Here is a 10901-nt window from a genome sequence, read left to right as displayed (position 1 = left end):
GCACCCTTGTTGCTGCTGAGATTTTTGAGGTTCTTCCCTCTGACAGTCATTCATACAGGTCCCCCTCCTCCTTCCTCACCCCAATTCTTCTCCCCTCCTCCATCCTTTCTCCCTTTCCCCATTTCCTCTCTCCCCAGTCCCCTGCCCTTCACTCTCTTTCACTCTCCTTGGCCAACTCCTCCAGGCAAATCCAGAGCCACGTTCCACATGCAGGCCTTCTGGGGGCTCCTTTCTGCACACTAGGGATAGATCTTTGGCTTGGCCTTGCTTACACACCCTCCCCTCCACCCCAGCAGACAAAAGGAGAGAGAGTGAAAAATAAAGGAGGCACCAGGTGCCTGGGCAGCAGGAATGAAGGGTTTCTCTAATGCTGGCGGCGATGGTAGAAGGAAGGGGGGGGTTAGGTTCAAAGGGCACGACCCCTAGTGAATTAACAAGATCTACACCCCCCAACCCCCAACTGAGGCCTCACCTCCTTCTACTCTCCTCGGAGCTCAGTAAGCTGAAGCTGCTCTTCACCTTTGCGCTTGCTGTTCTGCTGCCTGGAAGGCTCTCCTGGACATTTACGTAGTTTTTCCAGCTTACCATCAAACCTCACCTCCAAATGTCACCTCCACAATGAGCTCTTCCAGGAGCAACCAACTTAAAGAAGTTCCCCGCTTGTAGCACAGGACGCTATTTTCTTTCCTCGTTGAATTACCAATATAGGAAACTATGCTGTTATGATTGTTTTTCCGTTATTGTCTTCCACCTTTCAGGAATGCAAGCTTTCTGTGCGCAGGGACCTCGTCTGCCCTGGTCCTAGAACATCGCCTCTCTTACTCACGTGGGTTTAGTCACTGATTGAATGAATGAACAGAAACTCAGGCAAGAGAGGGAATGACCTGCTTAGAGAACAAGTTAATTCCCCTTGTCCTATTTCTTCGGTCTCTGCTCACTCTAGTTGATGGAGGTGCCATTCAAAGGGCCGGGAGGTGAGGGCGGAACTGTCCACCACGAACCATGAACCAAAGGGACTAGGGAGCCACAAGCATTGCTAGCACCGAGCGGGTGGGTTCGCGGTGCGCTCGGCCTTGGCCAACCCAGCAACTTCGATCTTACTTCCGAAGCCCAGAAGCTGGGTTGGGAGGTGACGAGAAAACGTAAAGATGCAGGGCCCAGGCGAACGCGGGAAAAGAGACGACGCCCCCAGCCGCTTCTCCTCTTCGCGCCGCGCGCCGCGCTGGGGGTAAGCCCCAACGCCCACGGGTGCTGGCCGGAGGGGACGCGGCGGCGGCGGCGGGCGACGAGGAGCGGAAAGTGGGGCTGGCGCCGGGCGACGTGGAGCAAGTCACCTTGGCGCTCGGGGCCGGAGCTGACAAAGACGGGACCCTGCTGCTGGAGGGCGGCGGCCGCGACGAGGGGCTGCGGAGGACCCCGCAGGGCATCGGGCTCCTGGCCAAGACCCCCCTGAGCCGCCCAGTCAAGAGGAACAACGCCAAGTACCGACGCATCCAAACTTTGATCTACGACGCCCTCGAGAGACCGCGGGGCTGGGCGCTGCTCTACCACGCTCTCGTGTGAGTACCGGGCCGCTCGGGGCGCCCCTCAGAGGCGGCGTGTGGCTGGGGGTTCGGGGGGGGTCGGTGGGCTGGAGCTGGGGACGGCTCTGAGGCTTCAAAGTCCAGGGGCGCCCGTCCGCCGAATCGGAGACCAGCCTGCCCTGTGCTGTGTAGGTGTGTGTGTGGGTCTGTGAACCACTCTCTGGGGGTTGGACACCAGGGCTTGAAAGATCCAAGCGTGGCTCCTCAGCTGATTTGGAGACCGCTTTGGCCTGTGTGTGTGCGCGCGGGTGCGCAGTTATGGCACCGTCTCCGGATGTTGGTATCCAAGCTTAAAAGAATTCTGTGGTTTTTCTAATTAACGAGGAGGTCGAACGGGATAAAGCGGATCTTCCCATGCGCTCTGAGGCTCTGCTCGGGGTGGGTCCCTTCTATTTGGGGTCGCTGCTGACTTTAAATGATACATCCTGGAGTTGGGGATGGGAGTGGTACATTGCCCACAGTGGGGTGTGCGTGTGCGTGTGTGTGTGTGTGTGTGTGTGTTTGAGCGCGGGTGTCGATGGCGTTGCTTGTGCTACCTTCTTAAGGCTCCATTCTCGTATGGAAAGGAACGTGGTTTGCTCCAGTTGGGGACTTGGACTGGCCAAAATGCATGTTTTGGGATTCTTTTTAGGGAAGTTAATGAGAGAGAGAGGGATGGGGGGGAGATTGATTGTGATTCTCAGGCTCTAAGTCTAGACTGACGGGTGAGGGCTTAACAGTGCCAGTAGGTGGGGGCCAGGGATAATTTTGGCTGAAACATCTCCATAATTTGGTCTTAATATCCCCTGAACTGCTTGCTTTTCTCTTGCTTTGACTGGGCAAGGGCAGCGGGAGTGTGAAGGGGCCTGGGCTGAAGGTTTGCCCCCTGGAGAGGGTCCCCTTCTAGTCAGAATGTAAATGCGTGGTGGGAAGGAAGATGGAACTTCTACTCCTGACACTCTGGCTAGAAAATCCTGCTGTATTGGGGGAGAGGGCGAAGATGGTAGTGGTGGCTCCTCTCCAGGAGGGGAAATCACAGCTGGCAGCACGCACCTCAGGGCTGGCAGGGCACTTCCAGGTACCCCTTTCTTCCTGTCTGTGGCTTAGTCATCCTGATGGCTGCTTCTTAGGAGGCTGTACCCGTTACCAGGGTTTTGGCGGGGAATCGGCCAAGACCTTGACCCTTCTTGTGCCTTTAGCAATGGATATTCCTCTCTGTCCTTCTCCAATTGACCCATGACCTACGTGGTGGGAAGGAGTTCGGGGAGCCTTGGAGTTAAACACTACCTGCCAATCTTCCTTGGTTGGAAAGGCTTTTCCAGCTTTGGCCGCCAGGTGGAGGCGTCTGCACAGGACCTCAGGCTTGGCAACAGGTTTCATCAGAGAGGTTACCGAAGCCTGGAAAGGGCGCCTTCCGGAAACTGAGGAACTAAGGACATGCAGCCAGGAACATGGGTTTTGGGCGGTGGGGTGGAGGGGGGCTGTCCAGCCTTTGGCATTCATGTCTGCGTGTATTTGCAGGCGTTAGTGAATGGACAGAAGGGTTAGCAATTGTTGCTCTTCCATTTGCTTTCTTCAGGTGGTAAAAAGGGATTGAAAGATATTCGTCTCTGTCTCTAGTGCTGTATTTAGTTCAATTGAACTGAAGATAATACTGGAATATGCGATAATAAAAAAGGCACACGAATTATTTGAGTGTACACAAGCATACACAGTCTCACATGTCCTTTTGCACGTAAATGGTGTTCAGTACGTGTTGGCTGACTTCCGAACCTGGGGTCCTACTGGAGTTTGTGGGCTCCCTCTTTCTTCTCCTCCCACCTTTCCCAGCCAGCGCTCCAGCCCTGTCTTGACCAGTCTGGGGAAGGGATAGGTAAGGCCTCAATGTTATCCTTCTCTAGAATTATTCCATCACCTGGAATCAGGTTTGGGAATGCCAAAATCTGTATGTAGCCTCAGTTTCCCAGAGAGGACCCAGGAAAATTTCAAACTATGGGAGGAGAAAGGCACTTTCACACATGCAAATCATTTATTTCATTTCATTCCCACCGTGATGCTATGATGTGGGAATTGTTCCCTACATTTGATAGGTGAAGATATGAAAACTAAAACAGATAGCACCACTTGTCCAGGATCCCATAGCTGGAGCTCACATATGAATGCAGTGGGTCATCACTTGTTTGTGAGCCCGGATTCCAGTTCTGACCCTCTGCCAACAACTGCGGGACTCTGGGTATTTTACCAGGCGTCCCTGGATGCCCCTCACCCATTGGTAAGAGGACTCTTAGTCCCGCCTCTGCCTCCCCTTCATAGCTCACAGCTGGCAAATGGCTGGGAATGGAGTTTGGAATCAAAGCAGGGGCTGCTCAGAACCCAGGGAACCACAGTGTTAGGGAAACGGGACATGGCCTGGGGTGGCGGTGGTATTGGGATTCTGATTAATGGGGCGCTAGACAGGAAAACCCATTGGGCTGGGTTTGAGCTCCTGATACTGAAGCATACCTGGTTGGTGGAGGCACTGTACATCCTTCCTCCAGCTGGGAGGAAGTCTGGTCAAGTGAACAAAACCATACCTATCATTGATGATTCAGGATTTTGCAAGCACTGAAATTCGTGCTTCAAAGCAGCCATTATCCTATTCTGGGCTGTGGTTAATGACAGAAGGCAGGCCAGGAATTTGGGCTGACCGTGGGCTCCCAGGCTAGTGCACGCTTTTTTTTAAAAAAAAAAAATGAACCGGACCCATGAGATGTGATTTTTTTCCTTCTCTCCCAAAGGCAGGATACAGCAAATGTGAGAATCAAAGACCGCACCCGTCCGCCCCGCCCCTGCTCCCTTTGCCTTAAATGCCCATCCCTTGCTTTCTCCTGGCTACTCACTTTCACCTGGGCCGAGTTCTCATGTCACCTCCTCTGGGAGGTTTTTCCCCGACCCTCCAGCTGAGCTAGAATTGCCCCTCCTCAGCAGCATCCGCAAGCATAGGATTTTGCACTGGGCTGACCTGTTTGCTCACCTCCCCCGGCAGAACTGAGAACTACTTTGAGGAAGGGCTGTGTTGTGTCTTAGCCACCTCAGTCCCCAGCATCCTTCTGGGCTCACGGCAGTCACCCAGTAAGCGTTTGCTGAATGGATGAGTGAACGCATACTCTCAGGTTCACCCAGACTTTGTTCTGCGTGGTTTTCCTGTTCTCAGAACAGTAATAAGTAGTCAGCATTACGGAACGTTAATGATGAGAATAGCTCTCAGAAGTCTCACGGTGGACAGTAGGGGAGAGGTGGGAGACCACGCTGTGACCCCAGTAAGGCTGATCACTTCTCTGTATCTTTAGCTGCATGGCTGAAAAGGATTCTGATGCTGTAGAAAAGGGGCTGGACTTGAAGTTCACATCTGGACTCTGCCTTCAGTCTCTTTGACTTTGCATGAGCCGAGCTGGGGAAGATCTATAAGTTGAGGGTGAAAACCACCCATCATAGGGTGGTTTTTAGGCTTAAAAGAAAGTAGTGTATATGAATGAAATTAGCCCAGTATTAGGCACGAAGTGTTTACTAGTTGATTCTGAAATAGGGTCTCCTTAAAAGTCATACACACCTGCCACTGTGGCTGTCCTGAGGCTGTCTGGGGACTCCGCCTTCCTAGCCTGTTAGTGGGAAGATGCTGGCTTCATCTTGGCATTATTGCTGGACTGGCAACCATACAAGCATCCCACTACCCTGACCACCTCTCCGTGGCCAGTTGGCTATGATCAGTTGATCACCTGTTGACCCGCCAACGGGAAATGATCACGAGATGCACACTGATTGCATTCTCAGGTGGACTGGCCCCTGGGACATCGGGCAGGCAAGGCTGAGAGGTGGAGCGCAAGGACCCAGCAGCTGCTCTGGAAGGTGAAGGGCCTGGCTGGTGGACCTAGCATATTGACTAAAGGAGCTACAGCCCTCAAGGTGGAGGAGAGACACTGGCCTCTCACTGAGACCCCTTAGGAAAGTAGAGTCTTAGCAAGTCTTTGAAGTAAGAGAAATTTGATTTCCCAAACTTGCTTTGCCTCTTACGGCCAGTATGTTCCTGGGCAAGTTGCTGGATCTCTGAGTTTCAGTTTCTTAGTCTAAAAAATGTTCTCAATATAGACTCTTGTGGAGCTAAGAGCACCTTACATAGAAGAAGTGCTCAATAATAGATAGAACTTTGTGTTGTCGATGTTAGTCAATAGAAATGCCTTCGCTGCGCCTGGCTCTCTTCTAGACATTGGCGTTATAGCAGTAAACAAAACCAAGCAAAACAAAACAGTCTGATCTCTGCCCCAATAGAACATGTATTCTAATAATGTCTTTTTTTTATTGGGGTATAGTTGCTTTACAATGTTGTGTTAGTTTCTGTGGTACGACGAAGTGAATCAGCTATATGTATACCTATATCCCCTCCCTCTAATAATATCTTAATAATATTCAATATCATCTAATAATAACATTAGTGTTAGCAGAAATCTCGGAGTTTGGCCATCTGGTCAACTTCCCGGCCTAGGCGTAAGGAATCCCTTGAACTGCATCTCAGCCAGTGCTACAACTTGTAATTCATTACGGAGGGGATGGACTGCTGGACTCAGTTCTCTCAGCTATTCTGTTCTCTGACTCTGTTCATCCCATTCTCTTCCTTTTCTGCCCCCATGTATCGTATTCTTTCTCATTTCCCACTAGATGTTTGTCTTCTTAACCATCTCTGTTCATCCTCACTTTTTTTCTTACCCCACTGATTTCCTCTTTGCATTCTCTTCCTCAGTTTTGCGGGTTTCCTTCTCATTATTGCGAACCAAGGATTTTGAAAAGCTCTCATTCATTTTTAAATAATTTTTATTTTACTGTGGCAAGAACACTTAACAGGAAACCTACCCTCCACAGATCCTTAAGTGTGTTACTGTTGACTGTAGGCACAGAGTTGTACAGCTGATCTCTCCTCTTGCTTAACTGAAACTTTATGCCTGTTGGTTAGTAACTCCCTCTTTCTCCTCCCTCCAGCCCTGGGGAACCACCATTTTACTCTCTGACTCTGTGAATTTGACTGTCTCAGATGCCTCATATAAGTAGACTCCTGCAACGTTTGTCTTTCTGTGATTGGCTTATTTCACTTAGCACAGTGTCCTCAAGGTTCATCGGTGTTGCCACGTACTGCAGAATTTCCTTCTTAAGACTGAGCAGTATTCTGTTTTCTTTCTCCATTCATCTGTTGATGGACATTTAGGTTGTTTTCCACCTCTTGGCTCCTGTAAATAGTACTTCGGTGAACATGGAGGTGCTAATAGCTCTTTGATCCCCTGATAATAATATTTTGAGGAAATACTCAGAAGTGGGATTGCTGGATCACACGGTAGTTTTATTTTTAAATTTTTGAGGACCTTCCATACTGTTTTCCAGCTGTACCATTTTGCATTTTCACCAAAAATGTGTAAGGCTTGCAGTTTCTCTGTGTCCTCACCAACACTTAGGGTGTCGTTTTCTTTGTTTGTTTGAAATAATAGCCATTCTGACAGGTGTGAGGTGATCTGTATTGTGTCATGCTTTCTCAGTGGTAAGAGCATGGTCTTTGGAGTCAGACCTGGGTTTAATCCAACTTTGCTATTTCCTTGCTTTGTGACCTGGAGCACTTTGCTCAACTTCCCTGGAGTTCAGTTTATTTATGATATGGAGATAATAATACCTACACCCCCAGGATTGTTGTGAAGTTTAATCAAGGTGATGATATTAGACACCTGAACACTGCATTGTGTTGATTTGCAACCTCAGGAGTTCCCCAGGTGAAATCTGAAATTGGTCGGGTACATGGAGGGCAAGGAGAGACCGAAGAAAGAGGCAGGCCACTCTGGATGAGTAGCCTGGTTTAAGAAGCAGAGAACTTACATACGAGGCTTGTCTTGGGCAGCAAGACAGGTAGATCTCCACCCCCAACTGCCAGCATCTTAAAAGTTTATATAGAGGCCTTCATGGGGTTCAGTAACACTATCCAGGTGGTCTCAACAACATATGCTCACCCAAGGCTGCACCCTTGAAAACAGCTCCCACTGTGGGAACAGTGGGCAGAGTACATGCCCAGCACCGGAGGGATAAGGAGCCAGCTCACAGGTCTACCAGCGGTCACGACCTCTCCATGACCTCCACCACGACCTCTGCATGACCTCCTCCATGACCTCTCCATGACCTCCACCATGACCTCTCCATGACCTCCACCAGCACATTGTAGACTTAGTAAATATGGTTTCATTTTTGCTTCCCCTCTCAACCGTATTTAATCTGCCTTCTTCTTGTACCCCCCTCATAAAATCCATGCGCCCTCCCCTTTCTAATAATCTCATTTGATTTTTCTTCTCATTTTATGAACTTCCTGACTTCTTCCTGGCCTTCTTTCTTATGACATTTTCAAGCTGTTCAAGCAGAATGAAGAGGTCAGGTGACGGTTGAACATCAGATCTCTGCGCAGCAGTGAGGCTATACGCTGGGAATGACAGTGACCACAGGTGCCCCGTATTCACTTTCTAGGAAATGGGCTAACATCACATGGCCCTTCATGCTAGAATGGAGGGTACCCAGTGTCTCTCTTTTATAAATGAATGACAGATGCTGAGATTTGCCCAGGCTCTTGACACTACTTTGGTGGTGGAGCTCGGATCACGCAGGAGTCCTCCACCCACAAGGTGGTGCTCTCTTCACCATGTCATGGTTCTCCTCTATAGAAGACAACGTACCAGAAGAGTAACAGAGAGGGACGGAAACTCTCCCTTCCAGGGTGAGGCGCTTTAGAGCTGCATTTCTGGAAAGTTCCCAGGGGAAACCAGTGCTGCTGGTCTGCAGACCACACTTGGAGTAAGGCTTCTCAGACTTTGATACACATGTGAATCACCTAGGCAAGAAGGCACCTTAAGAGAAATCTGGCAGACTCCACCTGAACCAAAGCCATCCAGCTTCTCTATAATGAGGCGAACTGACCCTACCTTCCTCCTGAATAGTTCAGTGGAAATTTACAACATACCTGCAGTCGTGCCTAAAATGACCTGAATCTAATCATGAAGAAATAACAAAGTCAAAGCCGAATGGTGGGACATCCTGCAAGATATCTGGCGTGGTCTCTTTCAAAGGGTGCATGTCATGAAAACAAACAAAGATGAGGATAACTGTTTCAGTTAAAGGAGGCTAAAGGCACATGACAACCAAGTGCAATACTTGAGAATCGACAAGTGGGACTGCATCAAACTTCTGCACCACAAAAGAAGTGATCAGTCAAATGAAAAGGCAACTATGGTAGGGGAGAAAATATTTGCAACCATGTATTTGATGAGGGGTTAATATCCAAAATATATAAAGAATTCATGCAACTCAGTAACAAGGAAGCAAATAATCTGATTAAAAAATGGGCAAAGGATCTGAATAGATATTTTTCCAAGAAGATATACAAATGGCCGACAGGCACATGAAAAGGTGCTCAGCACCACTAATCAGCAGGGAAATGCAAAATAAAACCACAACGAGATACCACCTCACACCTGTCAGAATGGCCATCATCAAAAAGACAAGAAATAACGAGTGTTGGCAAGGATGTGGAGAAAAGGGATCCCTTATGCACTGTTGGTGGGAATGTAAACTGGTGCAGCCACTGTGGGAAAACAGTATGGAGGTCCCTCACAAAATTAAAAATAGAACTGCCATATGGTCCAGCAATCCCAGCTCTGGATATATATCCAAAGGAGATGAAATCAGTATCTTACAGAGCTATTTGCAGTCCCATGTTCATTGCTGTATTATTTACAATAGACTAGATTTGGAAACAGCCTGAGTGTCCATTGTTGGATGAATGGATGAAGAAAATGTGGTATATATATATGTAAAAAATGGAATCTTTTCCAGCCATAGAAAAGAAGCAAATCATGCTATTTGCAACAACATGGATGAACCTTGAGGGCATTATGCTAAGAGAAATAAGTCAGAGAGACACAGTACTATATTATGTCACTTATACAGGAATCTAAAAAAATTGAACTCAGGACCAGAGATCAGATTGGTGGTTGCCAGGGGCTGGGGGGTGCAGGAAATGGATGAAGTTGGTCAGGGGGTACAAACTTCCAGTTATAAGATGAATAGGTTCTGGGGATCTAATGTACAGCTTGGTGACTATAGTTAAAAATAACTCTGTTGTATAATTGAAAGCTGCTAAGAGAGCAGATCCTAAAAATTCTCACCAAAAAAATCAAGTATGTGAGGTGTTGGATGTGTTTATGAACCTTATAATATATATGCATATTTAATCACCACATCATGTACCTTAAGCTTGTGCAATGTTATATGTCAATTACATGTCAGTACAGCTGGAAAAAACACAAACAAACCAATGCAATTCATGATTCTTGATTGGATCCTGAGTTAAAAAAATAATAACAATCAAAGATACTCTTATAGGGACAATTAAGAAGATTTGAACAGGGATTCCATATGAGATGACAATATATATCCAAATTTAACTTCTTGAGTATGATAATTACATTTTGGTTATGTAGATGAAGGTTCTTTTTTTTTTTAAGAGATGCGTGCTGTAATACTTAGTGGTGAAGTGTCATGATATCTGCAACTTACCTTCAAGTGGTTCAGCACACATACAGACTCTGTAAGTGTGTGTGTATGTGTACACAATACATACACGGGGAAGAGGGAGAAGGAAGAAACCATGGCAAAAATATTAACACTTGGAAAATCTAGGCAAGGCTTATATATGTGTGGATTATATTACCCTTCTAATTAAAAACATTTTAAAATAAAAAGTTAAAAACACTTTAAAAAAAAAAAGAGAAGACCAAACACACACAAACAGCACAGAGCACATACAGATGAAGGCCTTACCCCAGAAACAGATACCATTGCTCTGTGGGGTCCAGGCATCATTGTTAAGTGATTCTAATATGAAGCCAGACCTGAAAACCATTGGCTGAGCTGAACGGGCTTTCTTAGATTCACGGATTCTGTATAGACCGTGCCTCAAATGTCCTCTCCACCTTGAGTTTTTTCTTTTGTTTTAATTAAAAAATTTGTTTAATTAAAAAAAATTTATTGAGTATAGTTGATTTACAATGTTGTGTTAGTTTCAGGTGTACAACAAAGTGATTTGGTTATACGTATATATGTATATATATATTCCTTTTCAGTTTCTTCTCCCTTATAGGTTATTACAAAATATTGAGCATAGTTCCCTGTGCTTTGTCCAGGTGATGGGAAAGGTGCAGTTTAGCATGCTAAGGTCATTCATTTCAAGGCCACACGTACTGACTCAAATGCCAAGCTTCGTGCCAGGATGTTGAGGAAAATGAG

General features: G+C 47.2%; 1 protein-coding gene across 1 annotated transcript in view; it reads left to right on the top strand.

Moving 5' to 3' along the window:
• The first annotated feature begins 379 nt into the window (after nt 1-379).
• Nucleotides 380-10901, top strand: part of KCNQ3 (potassium voltage-gated channel subfamily Q member 3) — a 288456-nt gene continuing 277934 nt past the window's right edge. The window contains exons 1-2 of the mRNA XM_024741287.1: nt 380-399; nt 1155-1559. Coding sequence (XP_024597055.1) covers nt 380-399; nt 1155-1559 — 425 coding nt within the window. The remainder of the gene's footprint in view (nt 400-1154; nt 1560-10901) is intronic.

The sequence above is a fragment of the Neophocaena asiaeorientalis genome, unplaced genomic scaffold, assembly GCF_003031525.2.
Source record: "Neophocaena asiaeorientalis asiaeorientalis breed wild unplaced genomic scaffold, Neophocaena_asiaeorientalis_V1.1 scaffold177, whole genome shotgun sequence".
NCBI classification, from domain to species: domain Eukaryota; kingdom Metazoa; phylum Chordata; class Mammalia; order Artiodactyla; family Phocoenidae; genus Neophocaena; species Neophocaena asiaeorientalis.
This window is presented reverse-complemented; position numbering and strand designations above follow the sequence as displayed.